The sequence below is a fragment of the Gopherus evgoodei genome, chromosome 10, assembly GCF_007399415.2.
Source record: "Gopherus evgoodei ecotype Sinaloan lineage chromosome 10, rGopEvg1_v1.p, whole genome shotgun sequence".
Taxonomy (NCBI): domain Eukaryota; kingdom Metazoa; phylum Chordata; order Testudines; family Testudinidae; genus Gopherus; species Gopherus evgoodei.
The window spans coordinates 19931063-19946828 of NC_044331.1; the positions used below are offsets into that span (position 1 = coordinate 19931063).

The following is a 15766-nucleotide window of genomic DNA, read 5'->3' on the forward strand; positions in this document are numbered from 1 at the left end:
AGAAGTTTTGTGGATTGCTGTGGGGCCAAAACTGGGATTTAGGGTAGATCTACATTTACAGTAGCATGTACAGTGAAAGACTCCAGCCACCAGGAAAGGCTCTGGGCGAGAGGGAGGAAGGTGGCAAAGGCTCTGGCAGATTCCTGCTACCGCCTGCCTGCCAGAACCTATCACTGCAGCATATAGCTACACACTGCAGTGTGGCTGCAGGCTGCTTTTCACTGGGGAAATGTAGTCACGTGTACCCTGCATGCTGCCAAAAGTGTAGACAGAGCCTAAGGTGCCCGCGTGTGTCTGTAGATCTGGGCCAAGAAATTCAGACCAAATAGTGCCACAGAAGTTATCTAAAGTTGGGAAAGAAAACCTGTTAATGATGTTTGAGACACTCCAACAATTAGCAGAAGTTTGTTCTAGAATCAATATATTAAACCCTTTGAAAAACACTACAAGAGGGAGCCAGAGTCAGGACAAAGGCAAACCGTCATGAGGGAGCTCTCATAGTAATGAATACTAGGCATTTATAGCAAAAACATATTACTGAGGAATGACCTCATTATTGAACTGAGTGAATTAGTACATATATGAATAACTTAGATACAACTTTAGAAAGAGGAAAAACCCAAGGAGTGGTGCTTTATTATGGCTGATGTGTAAACAGCTTTTTCCAGTTGCATGTACTGTAGGCAGGGGATCTGAGATTAGAGCGTGACTATCAAGAGTCACAAGTTTTTTGGATTGATAATGAGGTCTTATCTACACTAGAAAGTTATGTCAACAGAACAGTGGCACCGTACCAGAAAACAAACCTATTTTGGTAGAATGCACTCAGACTCTGCCCCCTGTGGCCACACAGCTCATGTTGCATCAGCAAAAGCACAGTGCATTATGAGCCGGCATACCACTGCCTCCATGTTGCCTTTAAATACACTATTTGAGGGGAAAATGTTGCTGTGAATTATGTCAAATGTTTCTCTTTCTCTGTGTTATCTCTAACATCTGAAACAATACCAGTGTAGCTCCCATCAGTTCTTCCTTTACAATCCCTTCTTGTCCATACCTCAGTCATTTTTCACCTCAAGTGTCGCAGTCTTCCCCTCTCTGGTTTCCAAGTTTCCCACATCCAAAATGCTGCAGCACAAATTGTCTAGCTATCCCAACCTATTTACGGGTATCCTTTCTTTTTTGTTCCAAATTCAAACTCCTTTAGACTTTCAGAACTCTGTCCCTGCCTACATCTCAGTGTCCTCACCCCATAGTATTCCCCCCAGCCTTCCCGTTACAGATCTCTTTGGTTCTTATTCAGAAACTGGTTGTGTGTGGGAGGGCCCCTGCTCCCACATGGAACCTATTGTTGGAGATGCTCTTAGTCTCTTTTACTCACTCACACCTTTGTAATTCCCCCCCCGCACACACACCACCCTATATGCCTAGAAAGCAAACAGCTTCATCAATTTCCTTCAGATCCTTCATCAAAACGCATTTTCTTTCAGCTAGTTTCCACCACCCTCAATTGTCATGTGTCACTCACCCCAACTTGCCAGATAACTATGATGGAAGTCAAAATTTACAAATTCAGTAATGGTATCACAATCTTACGATATTTGGTGTTTTCCATGAAACCCCAGCTCCTAAAGTCATGAGATTTTTAAAATGCTGAAAATTTTGCAGAAAGATGTTGAGCTCTGATAGTTGTAGAGGAAAACTTAAAAGTATAAACCTTAGATCAAAACCCAGAACCCACCACACCCCATTATTTTTAAAATCTCAATTTTTTCACATGCCTCATTCATGGTTTCTGAATATATGAGATAGGCAAGACTGGGAAATTAGCAGGTTTATAAAAGTATTTATGGTTTCTTTTTGTTGCTTGGCTATTTTTGGCTAAGGGGACATTTTCAGGAATTGTATATAATTACAGCTCTCTAGAGCCAAAGGCAGTTACTCTATTTTGATTTATGTAACAATACATGCATTTAGTTAAAGGAGCTGTACCAAAATAACCACTCAAAGGGCTTTTCTTCCTTCCTCTTCTTTTGTCAACTCACACCTTTTTCTATTCTCTTCCTTGATTTGGTGACATTATTTGCAGGATCAGGCTCTAAAATTAAACACTTACTACTAAACCATTCTTACTGGCATGGATAATCCCATTAGTTTATTTGACTGCTCTCTCCCCTATGGTCTTGCATACATACCCTGTTAGCCTCAAGTTCTGCAGAGATTTATTGATGTGCTTAATTTTACTCACTTAAGTCAATGAAACTACTCATATTAGTAAAATTAAGCACCTGAATAGATTTTTGCCAGACCAGGGCCCTAGCTGTTGAATTTTAGAATGAACTTACAGAAGAAACAGCAATGGTAGGACATGAAGTACTACATATGCTCACTATGTGGCAGTAAAGTCTGTTTACAAAAGCATTGTGAATTAAGTACCTTCTCAGATACTGAAATTGAAGTTTTAAAAATAATTATTTGCAACCTTGCAAACAAGTGCTACATTGATATCAAAGTTGTAATTAAGAGGAAACAAGTGAGAATAATTTACCAGAATTTTAAAAAAGCATCAGTTTCCCTTAATTATCTTTAAGGAAAGAAGTTGACATGTAGGAGACAAAGTGCAAAGTCTAGTTGTGAATTAAAAATTGATTAAGAAAGAAGAAATTGAGCATAAAAAAGAAGAATAGTGGGGTACTCTAGAGATTGGTAAATAGGAGCAATGTTAAGGGAACGTTTTAAGTCTACCATTCGCTTCTGTGATGATAGTCTCTAAATGTATGGACTCCTCAGAAGATAATGGCTAAAGAGCAACTAAATAGCTGAATGAAGACATACACCTGATGTGCATTAGCAGCTTAAAATGCAAATTGGATACTTGGGGCAAGTAACAAAATAAAAGCCTTGTATACACACAAGGTGCAACAAGTTAACAGTATGTGTTTCTAAAAAGATAGTTAAATTGGTTGCATCCCCCTAGCATAGCAGGTTTACATTTATACCAATAAAAAGGTGTTTATCAATACAGATTTTACCAAAACACACACAATATAAACAAGTAAATCAGTATAACTGCATACACAATATGGGGTTGTATTGATTTAGAAATCAAAAGTTACAAATCAGTCCACCTTTGTGTTTAGACAACGTCCATGACACATGCAATTATACATCTTCAGAGTGTTTCAGAAATGTTAATCTCACAACAGGCTTGTGAGGAAAAAGACACACACACACACACACACACACACACACACACACACACACACACACACACACACACACACACACACACACACACACACACACACACACACACACACACAACTACTTAGAATTTTACTTCCCTATAAAAAGAAACAGTTTCTTGCTCCAGCCAAGTAGAATTTCACAAGGTTGAACTCTAGAAAAAATGGTTGAGTTGGCTATTTCCTCTGTCATATTGATTTAACTGCAACAGGACAATTTGAAAAAGAAAACCCTGTCCATTAATAAAGAGATTTTACAGAAGTCTGGGCAAAAATTATTACATTCCCTGTAAAGATGCAATTTTGTGAGGCATAATTCTCTGCTCTATAGAATCCGAGTTACAGCTCTGACCAGTATCTTATTTTTTTAAAAAATTTCTATGTAACCAAAGTTATATCAAATTCCACTCTTTCCAAAGTTTCCATTTATCCTATTTACCCCACTATATCAGGGTTCTTTGTTTAAAAAAAAAAAAAAAAAGTCTCAGCTGCTTATTTGCTGCTTTTTTCCTTTTTGGCAGTGGATGGATGTTGTCCAGTACATTTTTACTTTTCCTCTATCCAAGTGCAATTGAGGTTCTTCAATAAAGCACTGTCAAGTTAACTTTCTTCAACAGATGACATGTTAATCCAAATTGATATACCATGTAAATTGCTTACTCATTAATTTCCATGTTTGGATTTCTCTCTTCTGCATAATAGTGAACAATCACAATTTTTAAAACAATTCTTCACTATTAGAAAGCTACTATAGCCTGAAACAATGTTTTCCCCCTCACTAGAGAACAAAAAAAAAAAAAAGTGTTTAGCAGAGGAAGTTAATTCTGATTTGGATATGTGACTGACACATCTAGTTTCCTACTATAAAAAAAGTTCTTATTAAAGTATATTTTCAAAATCTAATTGTGCAACATATTTAATTACAAAATAAAAAAAGAGGTTAATATTTAAAATTACTTAATTTATTACACTCTGTTCCAAAAACAGATTTTAGCATTTTTGTACATATTTTTAGAAATGCATTAAAAAAAACCCAGAGTATACATCAACAATTCTCCTGCGAAGTCAACTAAAAAAAGACAAATAAAAACACCGCCTGAATTTTTTTTAATCTATTATTGCTATGAGTATCTACTTAATTACGGCAACTGAAAAATTAAGAGAGTTTTGTCTCCTCACCCCCTCTGTTTACACTATGAATTGGATGGCACTTTACATATAGTTAGTTTTGCTATTTCCCTGTTTGAGAAGGTCATTCACATAAGAAAAAGGAAAATCATTAAAAAAATATGAAAATTTAGTTGTAACATCATAAATATTGAGAAATTAGGGCAGGCATATGTAGCATTTGAAACTACTTTTAATTATTTTTAAAAACCGATTAGATTTCAAGTTGGCGTCCCTTTAAATGTCTTGCCATCCATTTTTATAAATAGCTTACACAAAGTTTACACTTAATCTTACCTCCTGATAAGCATGTGAGCTCAGGTAACATCATTTATTTTACTAATATTGATTCAAAAGGTACAGATGTAAAATAACTACCTTGTCTGACTGCAGAAATGAAATAGTTAAAAGCTTATCTAGACTGTTAAACTGTGTATATATTCATCTGAAGAGGAGACTGTACCAAATTATCTAAGAAAACAGTTACACATTCAGAGAATGTTGTAGGTAAGCCCCACCCTACATTTACTTAAGAGCATCCCAGATACAATCTTTCAATACTAGTTATCAGCACTGGTGAAAAAATTTAACCAAGTGAAGCAGATTCTCTCATTTAAGTTAAAACTGGGTCAATTGCATGAAATAATATCACACTGCAAGAATTTTTCCTGAAGATGTAAATGAATTTAAAATAGCGTCTATTACATAGAAAGCAATGAAATTTACAGCTTTTGAATCCTTTGAGATCTGTTTAACAATACAATTGACTTGGCTTCATAGTCTCCCTCTCTAACTCATACCCGAGTTTCAATTACTTTGGCCTGAATCACGGCCATCCAAGAAAGCATTTATCCAAGCACAAGGGCTGGCAATTCCATTATAGGATCACTCTTGTACCATGCATGCATTAGTTATGCTAATCTTAATTTAACACATTTTTCACATTCATCCTGTCAGGCTTGGGGAATAGTCAGAAGTGATCATCTCAAATCATGTAGTTATAAGATCCAAGGAAGATTGCTGTAATAAAGGGAGTCTTCACACAAATGAACTGGGCCCATCAGCCTGTGTGTGTGGAGGGAGTAGGGGGAGGAGGGAAGAAAGGAGGAAAGAGTCCCAACATAAGGAGGTCATTTGTATTTCTCACACATGATCAGTAATATCATATGGCTTTAACACTCAGTTATATAGCAACTGGGGGAGAGAGATCCACTATACCTAACTGGCACAGAAGGCTGATATTTGTGACCTGTGGACTCAACAAGATAAAGACATCTGAATGTCCATGGATGTCCATGGATCAGAGCTGCGGATGTCCATGGATCATAACTGAACTCCCAAACTGTATCAACCACATTCAACATTTTGTCTGAAAGAATACACAGCCTATTATTTCTTAGCCAATATTTCAAACACCAGAAAAAACAAATGGAAAATGAATAGATATGTAATTAAAATTGACATTTAAATTCCCCTGCATATATCAAAACTAAATTTACATTATGATTAATATCAAACAGCATAGCATTAGAAAAGAAGGCATCCTGAATGGCTGAAATGGAAAAGCAGCAATTTACCAACTGGTTCTTAGCATTCTGGAGTTTATAATACTGTACAAGAGACTCTTCCCAGTAACAACTTTAGTTCACCAGTATAACAGAGTCTGCCTTAACAAGTCCAGAGAATTTAAAATTAATTAATTTGGACAAGTTGATGTATGCTCAGCTTTCACGTCCTTCTAGCTGGTTTTGCTGTTAACTGTCTCTCTCTTTCAAGTTCCTTCTCACGTTGCTGTTCTCGTTCTAGTTCTTCTTTCTGCCTCTTCTGCTGCAGTTTGAGAGCTCTTTTCTGAACCAGAAGGAAAAAAAAAAATCAATCAGAAGCTCTTTGGTTTTTGGAATCTAACTTAAATGCAAGACACATGCACGCATGACTGAGATCTTGCCAAAACCCTCTCAGGCCCTCTTAATCCAGAGGACCCCTCCCTCTTTCTTACTATCTCCTTTCCCTGCCCTTTACCCCAGGCTCTGCATCGTGATGATCTATTTTGGAGAGGGACGAATTGGATTCCTCCAAATCCCACTATCATTGCTCTTTAAGAACACCAGAGGAGTATATACTATGCAAGTTGTTGCCTCCACAGAGGATTTAATTTTTTGTTAGCCAAGGGACCAAATTTAACAGCTGAATGAAGTCAAACATGCTATACACAGCAGCCCACCAGGTTGGTAGAAGTTTTGCCGTTTTTGGTGTTATACTAAAGGATGGAGAGGCAGAAGAAATTCTCAGCCTCAGCTTTCAGACAGAATCTAGCTTTTCTTAATAGTTCAAAATCACCAGTGATGCTAGCGTACAAATATATTTTAACATAAGAAAATGTAAGTGAAGGTTAAAAACAGCCATGGTTAGTTTCAATACTATTAGAAGTACAGGGAAAATAAGTTTACACAAAGAAAAGGGATATAAAGAACCAGGTCTTTCTTACAAATTCCTAACACATTAAAAATACTGATTAAGAGTATATGACAGTATGCTGTTAAAATTCTACATTGACAGGCAACTGAAATGAGGAAGCAAAACTCACTCCACTCACTTTTAACTTTGATGTCTTTTCATGGAGCATCATCATCTCTTTTCTAATATTCACTAGCTTGCTGTGATAATGTTTAGCTTCTGAAAACTTTAAACACACAAGACAGTTGAATGGTAAGCTTCAGTGGATCAAAATGTTTCTTAGTCTGGAGTATAAAGCTATGCCCTAAAACAGCAACTTCAAAAACAGGCTGAAGACCAGTCAGTTTGAGACTGGCTTGAATATTTTAGGGTCTTAATTCTATACACTTAAAACAATTTTAATAAAACTAATATGTATCAAAAGGTACAAATTACTATAATTATTTAAATATTCATTAAGATAGAAGAAAGCATTTTATCACTTGTATGCTCACTGGTTTTCAGTTTTATATCCCAATGTGGCTGAAGCTTAGCAAGCGCTAGGAGTAAAATTCAAGCTCTTATATGGTTCCACACTTCATTCTCAAGCCTACCTTATAATTTCCTAAAGTTCTTACAAACACAAAGTTGGCTTCATATGTCACAACTGCATATGCAATTTCTGTAAGACACTGTCATTTGCCTTAAACTATGGCAATCATGAAGTACAGCTGTGAATTTTTGTTGTTGTTAGAATATTCCCTCAAGTTACCACTAAAACTCAAACTCAAAAAATATGCAACTAAATCAAAGGACCAAATGCTGGTCCCTATGCACACCCTGAGTAAATGTACTAGAGTGAACCAGAATCCTTCCACCAACCTGGGGGGTAGGACACAGAGTACCATGGGTACCCAATGGCTGCTCCTGGACCTTCAGTAGTATATGCAATCTTTACGCACTGATTTTGGCTTCTAGATTTATATAGGTGGACCCACTGTCTATGACTGCTAATCCCTCATCTGCAGGCCAGTAAGGGTATGTTCACTCTGCAATAAAAGACCCATGGCAGGGCCGCAGCTAGCTTGGGTCAGATGACTTGGGCTCACAGGGCTTGGCCTGGTGGCTATAAAATTGCAGTGTAGACACTTGGTCTTGGCCTGGAGCCTGGGCTCTGAGACCCAGTGAGGGAGCAGGGTCTCAGAGCCCAGGCCCCAGGCCTACCCTCAAAGTCTACACTTCAATTTTATAGCTTCACACCCCAAGCGCTGCAAGTCCACATCAGCTGACCCAGACCAGAATTTGCCATGTTGCAGATTTTTCCTGCAGTGTATACATACCTGTACAGAGTTGAGCAGTCCTTCATATTCTCCTCTTTCCATTTAACAGAATCATGTTGGTTCTGTTGTATTTTCCAATTTACAACAAACAGAGTGTTTGATGTAATGATTATTAGTAGTCTATTTATAACATTTTCTCAGGGGATGAAAAACAATATATGTACATATACAAATTTTTGTTAAAACATAGGAAAAAACTGATAATAGAATACACTTACCAAAGCATTGATATCAAGAATGGAATTACATTCTCTGAATTTTGAAATTTCTTGCTCTAATGTGTCTAGTAACACTACTTGATTCTGTCTGAAACAAAAGTACAAAGACTTTAAGACACACAAGAAGTCAGATTAAATAGACTATGTTGGATTGGTTGAAGAGTACTCACAATTTTGAGTTTTACTACTGTTCTCTTCACTGAAATCTTAACATACAGATTGTTAATGAGGATATAATGCCAGAAATAAATTGTATAAAAATCAACATTCCAAGATAATTTTTTCAGATTAACTATTTCTTTTGTACTAAATAGATTTTTTCCCCATATTAGTAGATGAGGAATAATCAGGAAACCTACAGAAGTAGATAAATGAACTGAGTCTTTGCAGATTTTTTTTTAAAAAACTGACATTTGAATGAATTATAATTAAACAGTTATAAAAGACTCTGCTATCTCTCTTCTTGCTACTAAAATGTTCTTTAAAAGCAGCAAAGAGTCCTGTGGCACCTTAGAGACTAACATGTATTGGAGCATGAGCTTTCGTGGGTGAATACCCACTTCGTTGGATGCATGAAATGTTCTTGTGCACTATTTGGAAAATTCTAAGGACAGCAAAGACATTTGCTGGAAATCCCCACAGTGTCTTAGAGCAAAACACAAAGAGGAGACCCTTATAAATGTTAAGCAATGAAACAAAAGAGCGTAAGCTAATTAAAAGTAGAGTTTGGGAGTTTCATACATGCAAGAAAAATCTTAAAAATATCTTGCTTGCAACCACCATTTTAATAGAACATCCCAAATGCTGGATGTTTTTCTCTAAATAAAGTTGTACAGCACAAGGTTACATCTCTCCAGAAAAAGAATGAGCACTTAGAAAGTTGATGCGTCTTTTGCTGTGACTGGGTGCATGGATTTCAGTGCTTTAATTTTAAAATTGTCCATTTTAACAGCTGGTAGGTTACATGGCTGGCAATTCTTCTAAAATTATAATCTGCAGAATATACACTCACTGTTCAAAGTGCTGCACTCAAAGCACAGAAAAGTCTATTTTATATGTAAACTATACTACAGGAAAATATATTCCACTTACATAGAAGAAGGGAATTTGACTGAAGAAATTCTAGAGAGGAAATGCATGTATTAGAATGATTTGCTTTTTTCAGTTTGCTTACGTGAGCTCTTGGAGGGCTAGTTTTGATCGCCGAAGATCAGGTAAATAATGAGAAATCAATCCTTCAGTTAGTTGCTCCACAGCTTTCTTATCTATAACAGCCAAATCTTCTATTAGTCCCTCATCTGGAGATGCCTCACAGGAATCTGTAACAAGAAGTAGCAATCTTAAACTGCTAAGAACTATTGCAATCCCTTTATCTGTTAGTACGAATGGATTTTCTATTTTGAAATAAAAGTTGGGAGTCTCAGCAATAGAGTGTAAATTGCAGTTCCTTGCACTTCACCAACTGAGCAATGTTCCTGTCACCTCCCTGCATGATGAGGTTTCACTTGCAAAATCATGCCATAACAGAATACAGCAGAAGGGTGAGGTTTAAATAAAAATGTACACTGTGCATACAAGCCGCTCTAAACCAAGTAAAGCAATTCAGACACGCTAAATGCTCTTCCCTCACAAAAGTCAAACGTACACAAGAAATGGATTCATGTCCACTTGAGTGCAGCTTCCCAAGTTCAAATTCCCAATTTGGATACTCAAACGTCAGAGAAGAGCCAGGCAAAAGAACCCTCCTCCCCCAGTCTCCATGACAAGAACAACAAGGTTTGCACGATGCTTGGCCTTCAATACAGGGGCCGCCGCGATGCTGACGATCAGTAGCCGAGCTCCTTGCGCCCGCTGCTCACATACCCAGCGCGGGCCCCGTCTGCCTCGGGGCGGCGGCGGCCTCCAGCAGGAACCCCTCCTTCTCCTCGGGCTGCTCCATGGCGCTCCCCGCCGCCAGCTGAGGGCACAGAGCGACAGCAGCATGAGCGCGACCCCCGGCAGCCGCTGCCTCCTCCCGGGTGGGGGGCACTGCGGCTCCCCGCCCGGCTGCTCGCGGCCCCTACCCTGGGGCAGAGCCCATCGCTCGCGCCCCCCGGATTTGGCTGAGGGGGCGGGGCTCCACGGGGGTGGAGTCGCGTGAGGCTGGGGGCCAGGCCAGGCGCGGTGTCTCGTGGGAAGCGGCTCCTCGGCTAGACCCTGGAGGGCCTGGCGCGGGGAGGGCGAAGCGGACCGGGGGGGGGCTCTCAGCAGACCCGGAAGCGCAGCGGGAGCTGGGCCCACCTCACCCGCCTTCGCGTATTGTGGGGCGGGGGCAGTCCGGCTCCGCGGCGCTCGACCCGCTGAGGCACCCGCGCCTCGGCCCCTCCTGAGCACAGAACCCGACACCGCAGTTTGGGCTCAGAGTGGGGACCGTCCGCTACTCCGGATGTAGATGGGAGCCGAGCCCGGAAGTGACCCCGCTCCCGGAATGGTAGTCAGTCACCTGACGCTGCTGGTTGCTAGGACGGGACCCTTAGCAACCGCGGGAGATGGGGTGGTCCAAGGCCCAGCACTGAGCGTGGGTGGCGCCTGTCACTGCAGCAGATGCAGTGTTCAGACACATTGATTTTCAACTTGACGGTATCGCAGGTCTTGGGGAAGGTCTAGTTTTCAAATGTCCGCAGCACAGGCCCTGTACCTGAGCATCCCCTCAAACTCCATTTTATTGCAGTGGGAGCTCAGGCTGCTCTGCCCCATGGAAGATAAAATAGGGGAACCATCACAGGCCTCCACATAGAAACAGAAACAAACAGTGCAATGGGGAATAGAGAGAGTATTCGGAATCCTTGATTTATTTTCTTAGTAGACGGGGATAGGTTTCTGTGGCTTCCTTTAAAGCAGTAGATACTCAGACAGTGGTCCACCAGCCAAATTAGCAATCAGCATTGTCCAAAAGAGCCACATTAGTGTGAATGATGGGAAATATTTAGGTTTTTATATATTCTCACAGCAAATACATTAGTAACACTGTAAATTGATAACTTAATTGGTTAACAACAGTAAAAGCAGCCTGATTGGTTAATAATTAAATCACACCATGTTTTAATATGTGTTGCAAAGAGCAGCAGGAGACACATGAAAGAACCACTTGTGGCTCAAGACACAATCTGTGTATTACTGCTCTAAAGCTTGTCTTCAGGTACAGTGCTGTAGCAATTTAATGAAGATCCTACTAGAGGGTGTTGTTAAATGTTAATCCACCTCCTTGGGGCAGTAGCCGTGTCAACAAGAGAAGCTCTCCCATCCATATAGCACTGTCTACGCAGAGGGATTAGGTCAGTATAACTAGAAGTTACACCGATACAGGTCTATAGTGTAGTCCTGGCTTAAGATTTTTCTCCCAACTCACTAGTCTCTTCACAAACTTCTATTTGTAATTACCAAAACAAATGCAAACTAAATCTTGAGATTATTATTTGTAGAAAGCAAATTTGTTTGTTCAAAAAAGTAATATCAGCAAATTGCCATGTCAGGTACAACCATTATGGAATTTGAATAAAGGAAATAAGGAACAGGTGGCTAAATTCGTGGTTGGCCCCAAGGCTAGCTCCACAAAGGGGACTTAGGTCATGGCTACATGGGAGATGTGGCTGCTAATCAAGAGCTTTTTGATGCACAGCAGGCAAATTGCACTAACTGTGTTCCCAGAATGCTTGTTCCATTTGCAATTTGCATCACTTAAACACAAGGTGTTTGCTGCAAACTGAGGGCATTGTATTCTCCAGGGGCATCCCATTTGCTTCAGTGCTGAGCAGTGTGCATCCTCCTGGGACTGTTTTTGCTTTGAACTGTGTGAAGCTAGGCAGGTTCAAATTTAGAAGAAAAATCCCATATTTCTACCATACTGCCCCATACTTCCTTTTTGGGCTGGCTCATGTTATTTTCAAATTGCTGTCAGCCAGTATAGATTCAACCGTGCTCCATGTTGCTATGGGGACAAATATGCATAGGCTGCTTAGTTGGTACTACAACACTCAGAGCTGGATGAATTCTGCATTGGAGTTGGCCTGTTGTACCACTGAGCAGATGATGTGGGAACAGGAAAATATTCTACAGCAGCAACTCCTCCTCAGGCAGCAGGAGGACACTCTGCAGCCCTGGCAGCAGGATGAGAAAGGAAACACTGAGATATTGGAACAAGAGGACTGATTCCTGGATCACATATACACGATTCAGCACAGTTGCTGGACTCAAGAAACCAGTGTAGACTGGTGGGAAAGGATTGTTCTGGAGAGCTAGGGTGACCACTAGTGGCAAGAGAACTTCAAGATGGGGAGAACTACCTTTTCTTGAGATCTACGGAGAACTGACCCCAGAGCTTCAGTGACAGCATAGCAACTTGTGATGCACCATAACCACGGAAAAATGGGTTACCATTTCTATCTGGAAGCTTCTCCCGCACCCCAAGAACGTTATCAGTCTGTAGCCATGGGGAAGTCAACTATTGGGGCCACTGTCATGCAGATCTGCTATGCCATTGATAAGATGCTAACTAAGTCGCAAGGCTCAGAAGATTATTGATGTCTTTACACACGAGGTTCCCAAACTGTATTGTGGCAACTAATGGACCCCCAGTGCCTATAATTTTCCCCACATATACAGTCAGGGCACCTAATTTATAAACATAAAGAGTTATTTCTCCATGGTTCTCCAAAGATAGGTTGACTACCATGGCACATTTACAAACAAATGCAGGTGGTCTGTGAAGGTCCACAATGCTAGGAATGTTTCAGGACTCAATACTATTTAAACTAATGCAGAAAGGACTGTTTTCTCACAGGAGCACTATAGACATTAATGGTATGGAGGTTGGTCCAGTTATACTGGGAGACTTGTCTTATCCCCTGATACCCTGGCTAATGAAGCCATACACCGGTGTCTTGGACAAAAAGAAGGAACATTGTAACTATCACCTGAATAGCTTCAGAAAGGTAGTCAAGTCATTTGGTCATTTGAAAGGCAAACGGCTCTGTTTATGGAATAGGTTGGAAGCAACAGAAAAAAAATGTTCCAACCATTATAACTGCATGTTGTGTTTTGCACAATATTTATGAGCGCAAAAGGGAAAACCTTATCAATAGGTGGGAGGCTGAGGTGTGGAGACTTGATCAGAGGTTTGAGCAGCCAGCAAAGCTCCCATAAAGAACACAAACATGTGGGAATGCTGTCAGGGATACTTACTGTTCATATTTTGTTGTTTGCTCATGGGCAGGGGATTGGCAGTGTTGGGATACAGACTTTGCGAGCATTGCAGTGTTGTGTGTAGGTGGCTGAAATTTAACATTCCCTATGTGCTTCTGCAAAACCCTATGAATGATTTCAGCATTATTTAAAGGATTTTCTGTGTTAAATGCAATGATGACTCATAAAACCATTTGCCATACATCCATTATTATGAAAGAATAAAAAAAATTAATTAAACCAATGGAAAAACATCTTTGTATTTGGAAGTACTTTTAACAAATCAGTATTCTTAAGTAACCAACTATACACAGCCCTTCAAAATCAAACCCAAATCAAAGTGCAACAGTAAGAACATTTCAAATATAACTTTTGGTGGGGCGGGGGTATGTGCATAAAGTTAAAGGTCATATGTGGAAAAACCTGTAGAGCACAGATTAGACTCCTCAGCCATCTTAAGTCTCATCAATGAACTTTCCCCCGGCAGACATCATCCTCGTATCAAGGGATAGCTGACGACAGCACATTAGGAAAAGGGAGACTTGAACCCAGTTCTCCCACATCCTGTGGGACTGGTCTAACTCCTGGGCTAAGAGTTATGAGGGAGGAGGGGCATGCACACTGGCACCACCACCAATGGCATTTTACATGTGACCTGATCTGTTAGGCAGCCTCTGAGAACACCTTACTGGAGCATGCGCTGCAGGAGACAGGTGGGGCAATGCCTATTTTGAGAATCTCATTGGGGCTTAGGTGTGAGCTAGGCATCTGAACTGAAATGGCTGTGCACATGCCCTATTTACATTAGGAGAGGCTTGATTTTTTTCAATATGTTAAGGAACCAATGTTATAACAAAATTTGCAGAAGCCTGATCTAATCTGTGATAAAAATCACTGGCAATGAACAAGTAAATTTCTCTCGTTTGCACTTAAAACTGCATATACTTCTTGTGGTTTGAAAGCTATTAGTTTCTGCCACATTCTCCATTTTATGTAATCTTCAAATGGGTAAATTCTTCAAATTTTTTAAGGCCTGTCCACTGTACCTTGCATTTATACAACACTTTTCAGCTCCAAAGCACTTTACAGGGGACATGTTAGAGTGTGTCAGGAGCAGGCAGAGAGCCTTCCAGGAGTGGGATGAGTGCAGCCTGTCCTCATCAATCTAATCAATCATTTATTGGCTTTGAATATGCAATTTGAAACCATTCCTTCCTAATAAGACCCTAGTGACCTGAAGAGTCCTGCGTCTGGCTCCTTTGGATCTTTTGGGAAGGATGAATTCTTTATACCATCATAAAGGGTGATCCTGCTTTCTAGAGCCGTCATGAATCTTACGGCAGTAGCACGATATGTGTAAAAGTGACATGAAGTTGTTTAATATCAATGTAGAGAGCTGAGAGAAGTCACAGAATCCCATTCAATCCGGAGGGAACACCTGGCACTGGATGCAGTTCAGCATGAAGCAGCTTTGATCCAGAGGATGAAAGCAAAGCGAGAAAGAAGAAAACAGTGTGCCGTAATCTTGAATTCCAACTCAGACAATATATGGATCTGTAAAACTTGTAACAATCTGTGTTGGTCTCAAATTGGGCTTGTCAGCCATAAGCAGATTCATCAGGACTTGACTAGACCTCTTACATGTACACTATGGTCCAGCAGATCAATGGTTGCTATACAAGTCCTTATATTGTATCTGCAAATCAACCCACAAGTTTTTAAGACCACACAGTACTGATTACCATGAGGCTCAATCAGTACCTATCCAGGAGCGAAAGTAACTTAAGGACTTACCGGTACTCCAGAGTCCTTATGAGGGGACGGGGACTTTAAATCCCTGGGCACTTTAAATCAGGATTTAAAGGGCCCAAGGCTGGGGCTGTGGTAGCAGCAGCTGGAGCCCTGGGCCCTTTAAATCACCATCGGAGGGGGCGACAGCCTCTGGCAGAGCTTTAAAGGGTCTGGGGCTCTGCTGCAGTAGTGGCACTTGGGAGATCCTTGCCCTTTAAATCATCGCCCGAGTCCCTGGCTGCTGCTGCTATCCCGGGGCTCTGGCAGCAGGGCTTGAGTGGTGATTTAAAGGGCTCGGGGCTCCCACTGCTGCTACCCTCCAGGGCCCTTTAAATCGCCACCAGAGCGGGGG

General features: G+C 40.6%; 1 protein-coding gene across 1 annotated transcript; it reads right to left on the minus strand.

Moving 5' to 3' along the window:
- Window positions 1-3712: 3712 nt before the first annotated feature.
- Window positions 3713-10831, minus strand: BLOC1S6 (biogenesis of lysosomal organelles complex 1 subunit 6). Its single transcript, XM_030577522.1, has 6 exons — window positions 10684-10831; window positions 10267-10360; window positions 9578-9722; window positions 8404-8491; window positions 7006-7092; window positions 3713-6260 (listed from the first exon to the last, which is right to left on the minus strand). The coding sequence occupies exons 2-6, from the start codon at window positions 10340-10342 to the stop codon at window positions 6141-6143; spliced, it is 516 nt and encodes a 171-aa protein (XP_030433382.1). The 5' UTR covers window positions 10343-10360; window positions 10684-10831; the 3' UTR covers window positions 3713-6140.
- Window positions 10832-15766: the final 4935 nt, after the last annotated feature.

Bases quoted from the DNA above. Each gene is read 5' to 3' on its own strand.
- BLOC1S6 (XM_030577522.1), bottom strand. From the start codon at position 10,342: ATGGAGCAGCCCGAGGAGAAGGAGGGGTTCCTGCTGGAGGCCGCCGCC. The intron at 8,492-9,577 runs GTAAGCAAACTG...CTTTTGTTTCAG, and splicing joins CTAGCCCTCCAAGAGCTCAC to ACAGAATCAAGTAGTGTTAC. The intron at 7,093-8,403 runs GTAAGTGTATTC...GTGTGTTTAAAG, and splicing joins TTCTTGATATCAATGCTTTG to TTTTCAGAAGCTAAACATTA.